Source organism: Didymella exigua (genome assembly GCF_010094145.1).
Source record: "Didymella exigua CBS 183.55 unplaced genomic scaffold M421scaffold_79, whole genome shotgun sequence".
Lineage (NCBI taxonomy): Eukaryota > Fungi > Ascomycota > Dothideomycetes > Pleosporales > Didymellaceae > Didymella > Didymella exigua.
The window spans coordinates 4750-23638 of NW_022984853.1; the positions used below are offsets into that span (position 1 = coordinate 4750).

Genomic DNA, 18889 nt, shown 5'->3' on the forward strand with positions numbered 1-18889 from the left:
TATTAGCTATATCTCGTACGTGCACCTTTAAGGGCAGTATTCTACATAAACTCTCTTTAAGTATAACGTGTTTCACAAGCGAGCGCCGCACCCAACCGAGCGCCGCACTCTCGCTGCCAGAACGCCGGCGCAACAACAGCGCGTAATGTCTCAACCACAACAAGCTCCTACACTCTATACTAAAGCTGATGTACAGCTTGCTATATCTAATATCTTAAGAAACTAAATTCAAAGTATCTAACGCGCTGAGAAAGTCTATAAAGTGCCTGAATAAACAATCTAACGCTGACGCGACAGAACACGCTCTTGACGTGACTGCAAGCTGAATGCGAAGCGCCTTACAAAGCTAGAAGAGGAGGCAGTTGTACTACGTATACTTGAGGAATCTGCGCGTGGCCTACCCTCCTTAAAGGCAGACGTACAAGATATGGCAGATAAACTGCTAAGAGAGCGCGGCGCAAAGCCTGTTGGCAAGAACTAGGTTGACAACTTGGTAAAGCGTACACCAGAGCTCCAGAAGCGGTGGACCCGCCCATACGATCGCTAGCGGGCTGCCTGCAAGGACCCAGCAGTTATCCAGCCCTAGTTCACGCTTGTTCAGTCCATGAAGGCGAAGTATAGTATTATAGACAAGGATGTGTACAACTTTAATAAGTCTAGCTTCCTAATAGGCAAGATATTGTTGCAGCTGGTAGTAACAGGCTTAGAGAAGCCTAGGAAGCAGAAGAAGATCTAACCTAGCAATTGTAAGTAGGTTACCCTAGTATAAGGCGTTAGGTTAACAGGGAAGGTTATCCTACTATTCCTTATCCTTGTAGGCAAGGTTCTTATCTCTAACTAGTTTACTAAGGACCTCCCACAGGACTAGGTTATTAATATTAGTCCTACTAGCTAGACTAACAATAATCTAGCGCTTACCTAGCTCTACTACTTCAATACGCATGCGAAGCTAGTTAGGGTCTACCAGCTACTTATTATTAACGGCCATAAGAGCCACTGCTTAGTGGCTTTCTAAGATCTCTGCAGAGAGAAGAAGATAATCACTCTCTGTATGCCCCCGCACTCGTCGCACCTGTTGCAGCCACTTGACGTCGCCTGCTTCTCGCCACTAAAGCGCCTGTATGGCGATGAGGTTTTGGCCTTGGCACGCAGTTGCATCTACTATATTAACAAGGAAACCTTCCTGCCAGCCTTTAAATTAGTGTTTAGTAAGGCGTTCACTAGAGAGAACGTTCGCGCAGGCTTTAGAGGTGCTAGGCTAGTCCCACACAACCTAGAGGTGGTGTTATTAAAGCTTAATGTGCGCCTGCGCACGCCAACGCCACTAAAACCCAGCAACGTCGCCTAGGAGCTAAAGACACCACGCACTGCTTACAAAGTAGAGGAGCAGTTAACTCTAATTTAAAAGTAGATTTAAATCTATTAAGGGTCTCTAGCAAGTTTATTAGATAAGTAGGTTAAATAGTTAGCAAAGGGCGCTTAGCAGATAGCTTATAATATAGTGTTAATGCAGGAGGAAATAGGCTACCTTTAAGACGCTGTAGAAGCGTCTACAAAGCGCAAGACCTGTAAGCAATAATATATACGCACAGAGGAGACCCTTATAGTTAGCAAAGTAGCTAACTTAATTACTAAAAAGGAGGGTAGGGGTTATAGTAAGGGCAAGATGCCTGCAAAGAGGGTGCGCGTTAGACAACGCTGTAGGTGTTATAGTAAGATTAGATATAATTCCTACACTTGCAAGGTAGAAATAGAGGACATAGATAATAGTAAAGCTTCTAAATAATACTATCTAGGCCTGTAAATAATTATTTATTCGTGTTGTGTTGTGATATAGCGCTGCGCAGGCGTTCTGTTGTTGAAAGTGCGGCGCTCGGTTGGGTGCGGCGCTCGCTTGTGAAACACGTTATACTGTATAATTGCCTCCTCTTCTAGCTTTATAAGGCATTTTAATTTTAGCTTGCAATTGTGTTAAGAGTGTGTTCTGTTATATTATTATTATATTGTAGTTTAAGGGACCTTATAGACTTTCTTAGCAAGCTGTATACTTTTAATCTGCTCTTTTTAAAGATCTAAGATAGCAAGCTGTACGTCAGCTTTAGTATAGAGTCTCTGGGTTTGGTGTTGTTGAGGCATTACGTGTTGTCGCTGCGCAAGCGTTTTGGTGGGGAGAGTGCGCCGCTCGCTTGGGTGCGCCGCTCGCTTGTGAAGCACGTTATCTATATAACGTACCCCACGGGCGAGCTGATCAACGGGCGAGCTGATCACTTTTGCCAAGCCCCCACCAAACTCCCCCCCATTATGGCCCAAAACACCACAAATTGGCGCTGCATAAGGCAAAACAAGCTGTAATATTACTTAGATACCTCTTCTACCTCATTCTTACACGTTCGCGCGTTATGTCCTGTCTGGTTGCACCGTCCACAGCGTCGTTGAGATGGTTCACCCCCTTTAGCGCGCACCTGCTTCTTTAGCTTCTTCCCATCACTACGCGCCCCATACTCCTTTAGAGCTGCTAGTTGCTGCCCATCTCTAACTATTAGAGTCCCCTCCTTCTAAACCTGCTTTCTTTTGTGTGATTTTCGTTGCGTGGCGGCCTCATTTGCTGCCTGAAGCTCGCTGATTTCCTGTTAGGCTAAAACTAGCCTGTAGGATAAAATTGCTCCCCCCTTTACATAGTGCTTAAGCGCGCTTAGAACAGAATTAGGTAAGCTACCCTGCTGCTTCTTATACTTCTCTTAAATTAGAGTTAATTAAGACCTAAATTCTAGGGTATTGCTAGGGGTTTGCAACTGCTAGGGCTTGCTGTTAGTAGGGAGTAGTAGTAATAGAGTCTACAGCTTTATATTAAGGGTTAAAATAACCTATTCTAGGTTAAAGGGGACTAATCTAGCACCTTAGAACCCTCCTTAGATATTGCTAGAAGTAAAGACTATATTGTAGGCTGCTTTAAAGTATAGGAGGAACTTAGTCTTTGTAAGGTAGGTAATCTAGTTGCGCATAAGTATTTTAGCTTAGCGCCTATACACCTTCTTTAAAGGGGCAAAACAACCTACATTAAGTAGCTATAGGAGGTGTAATAAGTGGGGAGGCATGTATATAGTAACAATATTGTTATCCTTGCAGTGTTGCTAGAATTTAAGCAAGTTGTGGCTCTTATAGCTATTAATAACTAGCAGTTAGTAGGTACTAACAGTACACTCCTTTGTATGCGTGTTAAAGTGCTTAAACTACTTAAGACTAAGCTTATTAGTAGTCTAGCTATTACTAGAGACTCTAATAACCTAGTCCTAGGGCAGGTCTTCCTCCTTATACTAGCTAGAGAGGTAGTGGCGTGCCTTAAAGATAATGAAGGGCAGAATAGCCTATCCTTTCGCATTGATGCCCTGTATGACTATTGTCCACTCCTAGTTGCCTTGCTAGACTGTCTTTGGCCTTCCTTGTCTCTCTAAAGCTATAACAACTGCTCCTAGAGAGATCTAGCCTATTATAAAGCTAGTCTTATTAAAGTTGTAGGTATTATTATCCTAGATGCTATACTTAGCTTTAATGTTAGCTACTAGGCTAAACTAGCCCTGCACAACCCCTAAATCCTTACAGAGGGCTTACTTGTAGTTGTACTTGCAATTAAACTTTACTTTAAGCTCTAGTTGACGCTTAACAAACGTACTAGGCTAATTTACACTAATAGGGCCTAGATTGCGCTCAGCGCGCAGAGAATTGGCCATAGCAGCCACATCTGCCAGCTGGGGGCCAAATCCTTGCGCGTCTAGCTCAAGGACATATTCAATAATCACCTGCTCCTTGTTGTTGTCCAGCTTTCGCGAGTTGGCTATAGAATTAGCGCGTGAAGGTTGTCCTGCGCGTTGTGTGCTTAGTGTACTCTGAGGCACCTTATAGATAGCTGCAGCGCGTCGCTGGGTGAGATTCACGTCTTATTTAAGAGCTTGAAGCGCAAGCTGTATTTAGGCTTCCCTTAACGCGTTAATATTGGGTTGTTGTTGAGGCATTGGTATGTAGAGGTTACTTTGGTGGGGGCTTGGCAAAAGTGATCAGCTCGCCCGTTGATCAGCTCGCCCGTGGGGTACGTTACTTCTAACTATAATTTTATTTCTTAGTAGCTTGTAAGGTGCTCTTGCTTAGCTTCTTAAAAGAGTTTACCTATAGGGTGATCCTTAAGCTTAGTTTAGAATATAGGTAGAGGTAGAAGTTAACTTTAATAGGGCTTTAAGCCTTTAGTAAGCATTCTTATTTGTAAAGTTATAAGACTTTGTTCTCATAATCTTTCTCTAGCATATTTCCTTCTTAGGTATAGCGTTTTGCTTACCTAAGCATTGTCATCATAATCTCCTAAAAGAGAGGATTAGACTAGTGTGCTTAGAAAGCCTGTATCTCCTCTCTTTCTTAAGATATGCTGTTCTCTATTTTTAGTAACTAGAAATGTTCTAGACCCTCTGCTTACAAATAGAGTAGCCTACTCTGTAAGATGCTAACGTATACAGTTACGTATGCAGCTACATAATCTTACTTGCATATGCAGCAATACTAAGCATAGATTACAAAGTAGACCTACCTAGAGGAGTCTAGAACGTTCTGCTTAGAAATACAGACAGAGGAGAGGAAGCATAAATACCTCTAGCTCTCCCCCCTCTGTTTGCTCTGTACCTAGCCTATGAATCTCTACCTAGTATCTAATATAAGAACTTGTCTATTATATTACATAACCCTACCTTACCTCTATTAGGCTATACGCTTCCTATTTAGACAAAGCTAGTCTAGATTTGTCTAGTTTCTTCTAGACTAGGAAGAAAGTATTCTAGTCCTTTCCCTACTTTCTTTACATATCTCTCCTTATTTTTAGAGCTGTTAGAGTTACCCTAAGGAGCGCTTTAAGTATTAGAATAGTTACTTAACATTGCAAATACTCCTAGGTTATCCTTCTCTAATTTAATAGTATGCTTATGCATTAGCCTACTAAAGACCCTATTTACTTAGTCTAAAGTAAACGATTTAAGCCCTGGGATAGTTTCCTAGATAATCCTTTATTGTATAGTACAAGCCTACTCTAGGGCAATTTAGTAGCTTAAGGCATCTAAGAAATCTTAAATAGCAAGCTCCCTATTAACCTCTACAAGATTGTAAGCCTTGGCTCTTATATAGAGGTATGTCCATTTCTAGTACTAGTTGTAAGGAGCAGTTTATCCTTGTTTAGCTGCTCCAAGATAAGCTTAATATTCTGCTCTAACCTAATTTTTGGTACTAAGGGAAGTAGGAGCAAGCTTCTGCTTTAGGGCTTAGATAAGTAGTTATAGGGTAGTACTGTTGCTTAAAACAAGCCACACTATCACTAGTAGTGAGATAATTACTAGGGCCATAGTAGCGTTAACCTAGTTCCAAAGCTTTTAAAGGCGCTCTGCCTTAACTGCCTATTTACTTAACCTAACGTGATCCACCATCGCTTCGGCCACACCATTGATTCGGCCACCCTGCCAAGCACACCTCACATTCCACATCATAACTCAATGCCGCAACTACCTAATCCTAAGCTGCTTTCTTATAAGAATAGAATACTCTTTATACTTAAAGCTATTAAATGCAACACGTTATTAAGTATAAGACGTGCTGCTACTATCTACAACGTTCCTTAAAGCACCCTTAGTAACCAACATGCTAGCATAACTGCACAACGCAATCTCTACCCTAGCTACTTAAATCTTTTAAAGTATAAAGAGGAGGTACTTATACAAACAATAAGGAAGCTTAATAAGCAAGGATTTGCTCCTACGCTTCTGTACGTTTGAGATATGGCCAACTAACTGCTTGCTATACGCGATAGAGGGAGGGTTAGCACTAACTAGGTCTCCTAGCTTGTAAGCCAGCGCGCTGACGTCAAGTCGCAGGTTACCTGCCTGCGCGATCGCTAGAGGGTCCTCTGCAGCAATCCTAAGGTTATAAGCCCCTAGTTTAACCTTGTGCGCAATGTTAAAGCTAAGTATAGTATCCTAGACAAAGATACCTACAACTTTAACAAGACAGGCTTCTAAATAGGCGTTAGAGGGTCTATTAAAGTTGTTACTGCGTTAGAGAGGCGCATAAAGCTACTTAGAGTCTAACCTAGCAATTATAAGTAGATAACCTTAATTGCTAGTATTAACGCTATAGGGTAGTCTATACCACCCTTTTTTATACTTAAAGGAAAGCACCACAACTAAGCTTAGTACTACTAAAAAGATAAGGACTAGAGGATTGCTGTTAGTAAGAACAGCTAGATAATAAATAAGATTAGTTTAGCTTAGTTAGAGCACTTTTTAAAGCATACTAATGTGCATATAGTTAGTAGTTACTAACTGCTTATACTTAATAGCTATAAGAGCTACTAATTACTTTTTTTCTAAAACAAGTGTAAAGAAAGTAAGGTTATTACTCTTTACATGCCTACTTATGCCTTACACCTCCTTTAGCTGCTTAATATAGGTTGTTTTACTATATTAAAGCGTGCGTACAAGAAAGAGATTAGAGCCTTAGTAAACAGCTATATTAACTATATTAATAAGAAAGCATTCCTAGACACCTATAGTAAGGTGTATAAGGGTGTTTTCTTGTCTAATAATATTAGATCTAGCTTTAGAGCAGCTAGTTTAGTTCTAGATAACCTAGGGGTGGTGCTATTAAAGCTTAATATGAAGCTTTGTACGCTAACTCCACCTCTGCTAACTACCACCTCCTGGCAACTAAGGACTCTAAGCAATGTGCTTAAGATAGGTGCACAATCAACCTTACTCTTAAACTGGATTTGAACGCATAGCAGCTCATCTCTAGCTTTAATAATTAAGATAGTGTGGCAGTTCTAGAAAGGAGCTGAAATAATAGTTTATTCTTAGACGCTTTTGGCTGCTCAGATTGCCAACTTAGAGGCAGCTAACAACGCTGCTTCTGCACATAAAAGTCGCAAAAAAAGCGTATCTAGGAAGGAGGGACCCTATCACAGGCAGAGGCAGAGGTAATAATTGCTAAGAGGGAGGTGGCGGAGCAGGTGGTTGAGGAGAGGCGTGCAGAGAGGCGGCTGGCGGGTGTCACCAGGCGGTCAACTCCACGCTGCAAAGGATGCGGCAACGCAGGCCACAATATGCGCACATGTAGAAGAAATGCAGCTAAATTAGGTAAGTAATTATATATATTTTTCATCCTAATTGCTTGTTGTGGCGTTAAGTTATTATGGTTGAGAGGTGGGCAGCTACATCAGGGTGGCCGAATCGATGGTGTGGCCGAAGCGATGGTGGATCACGTTAACCTTATACTAAGCGAGCTCCTGTAAATATGCCTTAGGGCTCGTAGAGGCAGGCGTGCCTTATAGTGTTTAAGGTTTAATTAGGTAGGTGGACTAACTACAGTTTAAGTAAGCCAGAGGTCTATTATTATAAGCAGAGCTGAAGGCCTGCTGTTTAGCAGCTCCAAACTCCATCCCTGAGCTCATGAGAGGTAGCTTAGGAGCTCCTTCGTGCATTCCTGAAGCATCCAGAGCATCTAGGTTAACTAGCTCCCACACATCTCTTAGTTTAGCGTGCTAGGTAAACTAGATGTACTAGTTAGGCTAGTCTGTTATTGTTTTAAGTTAGAAGGTACCTATAGGCATCAGGAAAAGTTTTTCTATTGTTGAAATCAGGAAATCGTGGCATTGTACTGTGGGCAACAGTAGGACTTATAGGCCTACAATAGTTATTTAATGTGCATTTAATGTCTAGCTAATTTCAAGATAACAGCTCTAATAGTCCTAATAGCTGTAATAGCTATAATAACTCCTAATCCTGCTATAATAGTAGCTCTGCTTAATAAACTATACTTTTATTATATTAATATACTACTAAGTCTCCTCTTTAAAATAAGCTATTAAATAATATTATAGGCCTATTAATAGACTAGTTATTAAGTATAGAAGGTTTTAAGCTTAATATTCCTTACTAAGACACTAAGTTAAGATTCTTTGCTAGGGCACTAGCAGCCTAAATGTTAGAAAATACAAGAATATTATTCAAGAATAGTAGGTAAACTAAGAATTCTATGCCTAGGTCTGCCTGTTCTGCAGTGTGTGCTTGTTAGCAGGTGCTTTGTTGTGTGCTGTTGCAGCTGCTACGTCGTGTGCTGTTGCAGCTGCAGCTGATACATTGTGTGCTGGCGCAGCTGCAGCTGCCATGGTGTGCTGTCGCAACTTCAAAACACAAACCTTCAACAAACAAACCTTCAACACTCTATAACTTGCGTTGTAGTAGGCCTATAATAATAATTTTTTGCTTATTTTAAAGCTACAATTTCGCTCTATCTGTACATAAAATTTTATAATTTTTAAATATTTAATACTAGTGCTAGTAGAACTAACGTACTCTATCACCGAGCCAGTCATATCACTAAACTAGTCACTTAAAATCCCACTAAAAAACACAGACACTATACCCCTGCATCTTAATAACTACTTAATAGAATCTTCTAAAAACTTTAGAATAGAGCTATATCTATACTAATAAGACTATTTAAAAGTCTTAGAGTGCTTAGCCCTATATTGCAGATGTTGTTTAGAAGATACTAAAATATAGGGGTAGCTGCAGGCTATCTTAACATCTATACTAGCTATTAGTCTAAGACTTTTAAATAGTTTTATTAGTATAGATATAGCTCTATTCTAAAGTTTTTAGAAGATTCTATTAAGTAGTTATTGAGATGCAGGGGTATGGTTTCTGTGTTTTTTAGTGGGATTTTAAGTGACCGGTTCGGTGATATGACCGGCTTGTAACGACGCAGGCAAGAAGAGAGATATCCGGAATAGGTGTGAATCCGCTACGAGGCATATAGGAGTGCTGGGATGATAAGAACACTAGGATATATTCTCTACACCTATAGGTCTTGTACAAAAGGATATAGAAAAACTACTCTACAATGCTACAGTTCCTTACTCCTTATATATAAGGGTTTGGTGGCAGTTTAGTGTGAGCTTATGCTATGCAACAAGGGCCATGGTCATGAGTCACTAGAACCGTATCCTAGTGGTATCGGGTCACTGTTCGTAGAGCGTTGTTACACGGCTCGGTGATAGAGTACGTTAAGGGTAGCTATACAACAACATTGTAACATTATTTTAAGTTTATTAAATATAGGCACTTAGTATTTTAGCTGTTAGTAATATTAGTGTGAAATTAGGGCTATTAGGCGCAAATTGGGGCTGTTAAGGCTGTTAAACAGCTGTTGCACGACTATGCCACAACTGTCAGCAACAGCCAGTCTGGGCCGGATTTCGAAAAACTTTATCCAATGGGGATAGCTAATTAAGCGTGTAAGCTATAGTTAGCTAGCTTTCCTATAATAGCGTTGATAGTGTGTTCTGAATTTAGGTTTAATTAGAGCAGCTAAGCTTTGTCTGACAAGCTTGATTGGCTAAGTGCGCAGGGAGATCTACTGTTCTTAGGAAGCTAGGCTCATAACTGTCACAGAGCCTGTGGGACTATACTTAGGTGATTAATAGTATTTAATAAGTGGCTATCTATCCTATCACAAAAGTAAGGTTTATATACATAGAATATATGTGTGGATCACGTGATCCTGGATAAGCAAGCAGCTGGCCAATTATCCGGCAGCTTGTTAACGAAGAACGGATAAAACGAGCTTCTGGTTAGACCCGGAGGCACTCCTTCCAGTTTATCCAGGCCGGCAAGCTCCACACCCTCAATTGAGGTGCTCGATTGTGTGACAACTTGTGATACCGCGATATTGAGAGAGTCATCGAGGGAGGCTGTTGAAGTGCGCTCTGGAGAAGTTGGAGGTGCGTGTTGTAGTCGTTCGTGACAGATCGGCCAGGCCTGCTATCTTCGCGCTTCATGACGATTTGTCGTTCATCATTGTCTTGGCAGCTTCCAAGAGTCCAGATACCACCGCAAAAGCCCTTTCCGATACAGCGGTATTGGTCGCTGGACTGTAGCATAGTCAAACGTAAATATTGTGGATTTGAAAGTTGGTGTAACGGTTTTGGTGTGTGCACAAGTGTTTGGTATTTAAGGAAGTCACAGGCTTAGGTTTGTGGTTCTCATATGCCTGGTGCTATGGCACTATGGGTTGTTTGCAAAACGCTTACTCCACCTCGTGACCAGCTGCCTGAGATGTTCTAACAATGGGAAAGCCGGTTCAACCAGCTAGAGTGGACAGTAGCGTGAGCATGACGCAAGACAGTACGACCAGAGTCCTGCCTACGCTAGATCGTTCCAAACCTGTTCTCGATAACAGCACCTCAAAGCCGGAGCGGCAGAGTGGAGATGAACTTGCCAGCTGGCTGACTATCACCAGCATGTTGGACAGATTGTAACCTCTCCAGAGCAGAATTCCTTTTGGTACATAGCGACCGTTTCGCAGCCACATGCGTAGGTCGCCTCCGTTATCAAATTAGCGTTCTCAGTATACGATAACGTGGTTCACAAGCGAGTCGCCCACCCAAGTGAGTCGCCCACTAAACACCCGCGCCCCGCCTGCGCAGCAACAACGCGTAATGCCACAACAACGCAACATGCGAAAGACCTAACGTACTCTATCACCGAGCCGGTCATATCACCGAACCGGTCAAAATCTGCCAAGACCAACACAACTCCGCACTTCACAGTATGTCTCAACAACATCACGACCTATTGCTTCAACACGAAGGGAGACTGCAGCTTGCTCTCCAGGCCTACAATACCGGACAGTTTCAGAGCCATCGGGCTGCTGCTGCTGCATTCAACGTTAACCAACGCAGGCTCTCTGAACGCGCTAGCAATACTCCATTTCGACTCAACGTACGCGCAAACTGCCAGAAGCTCACTGCAACTGAAGAGCAAACGATTGTCCGATATATCCTTAACCTCAATTCGCGAGGATTTGCGCCTCGGCTGTGTGAGGTGGCAGATATGGCTGATAAACTGTTGGGTGTGCGTGGTGGGGAGCCTGTTGGTAAACTCTGGGCTACAAGATTTGTAACGCGTTCAGATCAGCTCAAGATGGCGTTCAACCGAGCAAAGGACAGACAGAGGATACTGCAGGAAGATCCTGAGGTAATCAACGCGTGGTTTATGCTAGTAGAGGGTACTAAGGCCAAGTATGGCATCCACAATAATGACGTGCACAACTTTGATGAGACTGGGTTCCAGATGGGCGTGATAGGGTCAATGAAGGTTGTCACAGGCGCTGAGAGACGCGCTCGACCTGAGCTTGTTCAGCCAGGCGATCGGGAGTGGGTTACAGTTATACAGAGCATCTGCGCTGCTGGATATGCGACCCCGCCTTTCATCATCTACAAAGGACGCATCCACATCTCTGCCTGGTACGAGGAGACGGATATACCACACAATTGGAAGCTCTCTGTCTCTGAGAACGGCTGGACGAACAACGCGCTTGGCCTTGAGTGGTTGAAGCATTTTGACGCGCATACAAGAGCGCGTCAGGTAGGGGGATACAGGCTACTCATCTTGGACGGCCATGAGAGCCACCTTAACCAGGATTTTAAGGACTATTGCCTGGATAACAAGATCCTTACTCTCTGTATGCCAGCTCACTCGTCACACATCCTCTAGCCGCTTGACGTGGTCTGTTTCTCACCGTTGAAGCGCAAGTACTCCCAACGCGTCCAGGACTTGGCACGCCGACGCGTCTTCCACATCAACAAGGAAGGCTTCCTTCCAGCCTTTAGAGACGCGTTTCTTGACGTGTTTACAAAGGCCAACTGTTAGAAGGCCTTTGAGGCATCAGGGCTAGTCCCTACTAACGCGCAGGTAGTGTTAGATCGCCTTGAGGTGCGACACTGTACCCCACCAGCACCCCCTCTACCAGAGACACCGTGGCAGTCAAGGACTCCAAGCAATACACACGAGTTTAGGTCTCAGTCAAAGCTTGTACATGACTCCTTTACTCAGTCACCAGTTACAGCCCAGGCTGGCTTCTCTCAGCTTATCAAAGGTGGTGAATTAATGCTGCACCAAAACGCGCTGCAAGCTGCTCGCATTACTGAGCTTGAAGAGCAATTAGCAGTCATGACTAGGAGAAAGTCGCGCAAGCGAAAGCAAATTCAGCATGGCGGCACACTTGAGTATGGCCCAGCAGCATCACGGGTAGCTGCTGAGGTGTCTGTAGCAGCTCAGCCATCAAAGAAGACTCGTGGTGCAGGTACTCAAGAAAGGACCCAGTTAGCCCAACGGCGCTGTGGAAACTGTGGAGGCACAGGGCACAACGCTCGAACGTGTTAGAAAGATACAGAAGAAGATTCTGAATCTGATAAAAGCACGCAGTACGCTGGATCACTGTTTAATAGCGAGTAATTCAAGTTGCCGCAACATAAGTTGGGCGCGCCAAGAGATTTTGACCGGTTTGGTGATATGACCGGCTCGGTGATAGAGTACGTTATACTAAAGGAGATATATTTATTGCTATCTCTAATATTAAGTCTAAGCAGATATAGAGCGAAAGACGCACTGCAGCAGTCTATAACATCCCATAAACAACAATCTGAGACTAACGCGCTGGACAACGCCCTTAACACAACTGCAAGCTAAAATTAAAGCGCCTTACAAAGCTAGAAGAGGAGGCGATTATACAGCGTATACTTAAAGAGAGTCTACGTGGAATACCGCCCTTAAAGGCGCATGTACAAGATATAGCTAATAGACTGCTAAGGGAGCGTGGTAGGAAGCCTACAGGCAAGAACTAGGTTAATAACTTCATTAAGCGTACACTAGAGCTGCGCACGCGATAGAGCTGTCTGTACAATTGCCAGCAAGCTGCCTACAAAGACCTAGCGCTTATCTAGCCCTAGTTTAGCCTAGTTCAATTAATAAAGACAAAGTATAGTATTACAGATAAGGACACCTAGAACTTTAATAAGTCTAGCTTTATAATAGGCAAGATATCCTCTTAGCTTGTTATTACAGGCTTAGAAAAACCTAGGAAATAGAAGAAACTACAGCCTAGTAATTATAAGTAGGTTACTCTAGTATAAGGTGTTACTATAATAGGGTGTATTATCCTACCCTTCCTTATCTTTGCAGGCAAGGTCCTAATCTCCTCCTAGTTTACAAGTCTACCTTATAACTAGGTTGTTATAGTCTCTCCTACTAGCTAGACTAATAACAATATTATAATAGCATAGCTTAAGCACTTTAACGCCTATATAAAGGTAACCTCTGCTAGGGCATATAGGCTGCTTATTATTAACAGCCATAAGAGCCACTGCTCAATAGAATTCCAGGACTACTGCAAGGAGAACAAGATTATTACTCTCTGCATGCCACTACACTTATCGCACCTCCTGCAGCCTCTTAACATTGTCCTATACTCGCTGTTAAAGCGCTACTACAGCAACAGGATCTTGCTCTTAGCACGCAGCTGCATCTACTATATTAACAAAGAAACCTTCCTACTAGCCTTTAAAGTAGCTTTTAAGAGGATGTTTACACTAGAGAATGTTTACGCAGGGTTTTAAGGCGCTAGGCTAGCCCTATATAACCCTAAGGTTGTGTTATTAAAGCTTGATGTACAGCTACGTACGCTAACACTACCTGCACCAGGCACTATTGCCTAGGAGGCGCAAACACCACACAACACCTGCGAGATAGAGGCGCAGTTAACGCTAATCTAAAATCACATGCAAAATTATTATAGGTTACTAGCAAGTTTATTAGATAAGTAGGTTAAGTAGTTAAGTAAAGGTGCTTAATAGATAGCTTATAATATAGTGTTAGTGTAGGAGGAAATAGGCTACCTATAAGACGCTATTACTATGCTTACAAAGCGCAAGACCTATAAAAGGCAGTATATACGCGTAGAGGAGACTCTAATAGTTAGTAAGGTATCTAACCTAGTTGCTAAAAAGGAGGGTAGTAGTTGTGAGGAGGGCAAGACGCCTGCAAAGAGGGTGCGCGCAGAGAGGTGCTACAGCTATTACAGCAAAATTAGGCACAACTCCTACACCTGTAAGGTAGAAATTAAGGATGTAGATAATAGCAACGCTTCTAAATAATATTATAATGTTATGTGTAGTATTGTAATTTATTGTAGTGCTGCGCTGCACTGCTGCGTAGGCGCGGCGCGGGTGTTTGGTGGACGACTCACTTGGGTGGGCGACTCGCTTGTGAACCACGTTACCCTACTTCCTTCCCATATATATCCAGCTTCCAAAGCAACACAGCAAACATACATTTGGCCTACAACGCAAATGATAAAAAAACGAATGCTTCGTAGCGATTTAAGGTTGTGCCTCCGCTGTTTTTGAGAGATATTCTTGCAACGCGTGAGTCAGGCAGCATAACCTTGCGTACCTTTCGCTTCCCTTTCACATCTCGGATGCAAACTTTTTCTAGGCAAACATTTCGCTCACCAGAAAACTCCTGTCCCCACCACTCACCCTTCTTGCCCGTACAACCATCATGACCACCCGCCCATCTCCACGAGAGCGCCGCCACGCAAACCGGCGCAATGCCAAACAAGCCACCGCCCCACCATCGCACACACCTGTAGGTGCTGCACTCGCCATGCCTGCGCCTGTAGTCTTCATGAACGCCACTCCTATCGTACGTACCGTCACCGCGTCTTATTCTTCTCCAGACAAGCTTCGCTCAGAGCCAAGTCTGGGGTCTTGATACATGGAGGCAGACACTGAAGATGGAGCAACCGCCGCCTTCCACTCCCGAGTTCGACCAGTGTGAATACCAGGTCCTGTGTTTCAAGGCTATTGTGGAGCTGCACGGCCCACATCTGTCAGAGCTCGACGTGCTGCAGCTGGAGTATGCGAAGCAAGTCGTCATGTGGGTGCTTGAGTGCAGCAAGCCAGAGGAAGACTGGGATAGGTCATTTATCGAGCGACGAAAGCTGGAGTTTGCGTAGCTGAACAGGCGGACTAAGACTTTTTTCTATCGTGCTTGAGGAGAATCTGTAGGAACCGCTGTGAAACGAGTATCTCTTTGCATTACAGATCGGAGTTCTTGGGTCGCTCGAGAGTCTTCGTAAGAATTTCACGAAAGGCGTCGAGGCTGCGGATGAGATGATAGCCGAAGCGTTGAAGGTGGAGAATTAGTCTGCTGTGATGAAGCCAAGGTGACAGAGCGCTCAGGGCATGTGTCATTTGCTAAAATGTATCATTACTACGTAAGATGCCAATATAAGCAACATTGTCCCGAAAGTCTTGCAGCAGAAAGATCTCTCGTGAGCTCAATACCCAAGATTGCCAAACTCTCTCGCTAATAGATGAAGTGGAAAATGCTGATACGAAAGACGACTCCTAGCTTTATAATGGACCCCTTTCCACATCCCCTGAGGTGTAGCTGTTGCTAGATCGATCGGTAGCTTTGTCCTCTACCGTGGGCTTGAGTGCAGGCGCAGCGGGGGTGGCAGGTGGCAGTGGGATCTGCGCGACCCAGAACTTGGGGTATTGTCGCTGAAGGTTGTTAACTAGACAGGCGGTCGCGAGAACAATCATCGATGATAGGAGAAGTACTGGCAAGTAGTACCATCGCAGAGCCCAGATGTGGGGATCCACGCAGGGAATCAAGGCTGTGGCACCAGCTGGAGGATGGGTCGTCTTGGTGAGGTGCATCACGACAAGGGCAAAGGCGGTAGCCAAACTTGCTGCCAGCCATTGAAGTTGCGGGTAGGGATCTTCTTTCAAGTCGAACTGGAAAATGGTTGCCATGATTACACCAACGAGTCCGCTGAAGAAATGGCCAAAGACGAGGGAGCGAGGTTGCGCCAGAGGGACGTCGATGGCGCCGTAACAAAGAATCGCAGACGCACCCTGGTATGGGGATTAGTAATGTTGTTTGGGTGTGGTTTGCGTACACTTACGAACGAGGCTACGATCGGTGGGACAAGATGTATGTTGTGGAAGAAGTTGGTGTGGGCAAACACGGCGATGATCGAGGCAACGCCTGCCCAGGCGCCGATGAATCCCCAAAGGCAGACTATCCAGGTACGAGAAGGAGGAAGAGATGTCCCACGGTATCCAAGCCAACGGCTAATCCATGGTGGCAGATGAGAAAGCCCTCTCTGGATGACGCGCTCAGCAGGAACGAGAGGATCCCAGATCGGCATTGTGAACGAGGAGCTCAATCGACAGTCGTTCCTGGGGCTGGCGTGGTGATAGAACAGACGTTCACAGTGAAGCTGACAGCAGCCTGAGCTTGAGTAGGCGGGGTGAGAGGTCAGAAGAAGAGATTTGAGAAGCTTAAGTCCAAGGTAAACACGGACACTAGGAAAGGAAGGCACGATGGCCGCACGTCACCAGCGCGGATCCAGACCAAGCACCATGCACCCCGGATTAACGGCGCGTCGCAGATGACAATTAGTGAATCAGCCGGGAACTCACAAATGCTGTTATCATACAAGCTGGTAAGTCTCGTGGCAATGTGCGCTCAAGTCTGCACAGCGCGACGAACATAGTGAGCACTTGGAGCAACCTCCGAAGTCAGGCCAGGCTCAATTTCTGTGAGTGCGAGTCTTGTGGACAGTATCTGACGCCTGACAGCAACTGTGATGATCATGGAAATAATTGTCAACGCTATTAGGTAAGAGAAAGCATTTAGGCCGATATTCGCGCGAGTACGCCGATGATGGACGAGTAAAACCCGAGATACCCCAACCATCGCATCCAGTCTCAATACATTCGATTCTGTACAAAAAGATGATCCAGATACTCTCAGTACCCCGGAAAACCGAATTTATACGTATACCGAGGAACAGGGACAGTGAGCATCCTGCTCTAGGGCACGCCATCGTATGTGCAGGGATGCGGCGAGTCTTGTTGCGCCGCTCTGTACCTTACTTCTCATATATTACATCGTCAGCCAGAACCTCTCTCGTATTTTCGCTATGTGCAGTCTGATGGGATCTCTGGGGCTTACGATTCGTGCCATTCGTGGCACGGGCATCTTTCTTCTGCCAAGTGCCTTTATTGACGAGGTAATGAGCGGAATAGAAGGTTGATTGAGTCTTGAACTTTAACGTGGGAAAAGTTTATGGTGTAATATAGTACGTACAGCGAGTCTGCACATCGCTCCAAACCATACACGCCGTAAGAGGATACCGTGGCCGTGCGCCCGATGAGCCAGTTCAGCCGATGAGCCACCTGGAACATCACAACATTGAGATACTGTCAGATAAGAGCGAGCGGCGAGAGGTCGGATATGCGCAATCGAGCAGGGACCTGTCGCGCAGCCAATCAGCAGTTGCCAGGTCGATTAAGCGAGACCTGGCAACTCCTGATTGGCCCGCACACAGGCGGCCGCGAACAGCGCTAATTCCCCCCCCACTTCAATCCTGTAGCAATGAGCACAACGCGCGACAGAAACACCATCGCCACGATCATCAATAAATCATCATACCACCTAAGATCTCGTTAAGCACATACTCTGGCTCACAGTACGAGCATCTGACAACTAGTTATCCTTATTATATTAGGCTTGCAATCGCGTTGTAAAGAGGCTCTAGTAGTAAGGCACGTGCCTAGGGTGCTTTAAGAGACCTAGTATATTGCTGCAGCATGTTGCACGCTTAGTGTCACGTCTTGCTAGATAGCCTGAAGGGCAAGCTGTATATCTGTTTTATTTAAAGGCTTTTTCATGTTGTTGCGTTGAGGCATTACAGGGAGAGTGAAGTTCGGTGTAGTCTTGGCAAAAGTGGCCAGCTCGCTTGGGTGGCCAGCTCGCTTGTGGAGTACGTTAACTCTAATTTAAAAGCAGATTTAAATCTATTAAGGGTCTCTAGCAAGTTTGTTAGATAAGCAGGTTAAATAGTTAGCAAAGGGCGCTTAGCAGATAGCTTATAATATAGTGTTAATGTAGGAGGAAATAGGCTACCTTTAAGACGCTGTAGAAGCGTCTATAAAGTATAACGTGTTTCACAAGCAAGCGCCGCACCCAACTGAGCGCCGCACTTTCAACAACAGAACGCCTGCGCAGCGCTATATCACAACACAACACAAATAAATAATTATTTATAGGCCTAGATAGTATTATTTAGAAGCTTTACTATTATCTATATCCTCTATTTCTACCTTATAAGTGTAGGAATTATGTCTAATCTTACTATAACACCTATAGTGTTATCTAATATACACCCTCTTTATAGGTGTCTTACCCTTACTATAACTCCTACCCTCCTTTTTAGTAATTAAGTTAGCTACTTTACTAACTATAAGGGTCTCCTCTATATATATATATTATTACTTACAGGTCTTATACTTTATAGACACTTCTATAGTATCTTAAAGGTAGCCTATTTCCTCCTATATTAACACTATATTATAAGCTATCTGCTAAGCACCCTTTGCTAACTATTTAACCTACTTATCTAACAAACTTGCTAGAGACCCTTAATAGATTTAAATCTGCTTTTAAATTAGAGTTAACTGCTCCTCTACTTTGTAAGTAGTGCGTAGTGTCTTTAGCTCCTAGGCAATGTTGCTAGGTTTTAGTGGCGTTGGCGTGTGCAGGCGCACATTAAGCTTTAATAACACTATCTCTAGGTTGTGTAGGACTAGCCTAGCACCTCTAAAGCCTGCGCAAATGTTCTCTCTAGTAAACACCTTACTAAATACTAATTTAAAGGCTAGTAGGAAGGTTTCCTTGTTAATATAGTAGATGCAACTGTGTGCTAAGGCCGAAACCTCGTCGCTATACAGGCGCTTTAGTGGCGAGAAGCAGGCGACGTTAAGTGGCTGCAACAGGTGCGACGAGTGCAGGGGCATACAGAGAGTGATTATTTTCTTCTCTCTGCAGAGATCTTAGAAAGTTACTAAGCAGTGGCTCTTATAGCTGTTAATAATAAGTAGCTGGTAGACCCTAACTAGCTTTGCATGCGTATTAAAGTAGTAGAGCTAGGTAAGCGCTAGATTATT

At 44.0% G+C, this 18889-nt stretch overlaps 5 protein-coding genes across 5 annotated transcripts; 2 read left to right on the forward strand and 3 right to left on the reverse strand.

Annotated features, from left to right (window-relative positions):
• Positions 1 to 9521: 9521 nt before the first annotated feature.
• On the reverse strand, positions 9522 to 10024 carry M421DRAFT_427032 (uncharacterized protein). The gene has a single exon (XM_033594557.1). The coding sequence runs from the start codon at positions 9965 to 9967 to the stop codon at positions 9659 to 9661; it is 309 nt and encodes a 102-aa protein (XP_033442583.1). The 5' UTR covers positions 9968 to 10024; the 3' UTR covers positions 9522 to 9658.
• Positions 10025 to 13202: 3178 nt separating this feature from the next.
• On the forward strand, positions 13203 to 14008 carry M421DRAFT_427035 (uncharacterized protein). Its single transcript, XM_033594558.1, has 2 exons — positions 13203 to 13465; positions 13514 to 14008. Exons 1-2 carry the CDS (start codon positions 13286 to 13288, stop codon positions 13580 to 13582), a joined length of 249 nt encoding a protein of 82 aa, XP_033442584.1. The 5' UTR covers positions 13203 to 13285; the 3' UTR covers positions 13583 to 14008.
• Positions 14009 to 14426: 418 nt separating this feature from the next.
• M421DRAFT_10643 (uncharacterized protein) lies at positions 14427 to 14883 on the forward strand (the record flags this gene model as incomplete). The annotated part of the gene is made up of 2 exons (XM_033587124.1): positions 14427 to 14570; positions 14605 to 14883. 2 exons carry the CDS (start codon positions 14427 to 14429, stop codon positions 14881 to 14883), a joined length of 423 nt encoding a protein of 140 aa, XP_033442585.1.
• A 193-nt stretch (positions 14884 to 15076) lies between these two features.
• M421DRAFT_427036 (HPP family protein) lies at positions 15077 to 16486 on the reverse strand. Its single transcript, XM_033594559.1, has 2 exons — positions 15841 to 16486; positions 15077 to 15790 (listed from the first exon to the last, which is right to left on the reverse strand). Exons 1-2 carry the CDS (start codon positions 16084 to 16086, stop codon positions 15284 to 15286), a joined length of 753 nt encoding a protein of 250 aa, XP_033442586.1. The 5' UTR covers positions 16087 to 16486; the 3' UTR covers positions 15077 to 15283.
• On the reverse strand, positions 16158 to 16977 carry M421DRAFT_368773 (uncharacterized protein). Its single transcript, XM_033589734.1, has 3 exons — positions 16896 to 16977; positions 16361 to 16818; positions 16158 to 16174 (listed from the first exon to the last, which is right to left on the reverse strand). The coding sequence occupies exon 2, from the start codon at positions 16765 to 16767 to the stop codon at positions 16471 to 16473; it is 297 nt and encodes a 98-aa protein (XP_033442587.1). The 5' UTR covers positions 16768 to 16818; positions 16896 to 16977; the 3' UTR covers positions 16158 to 16174; positions 16361 to 16470.
• Between the last annotated feature and the right edge of the window lie 1912 nt (positions 16978 to 18889).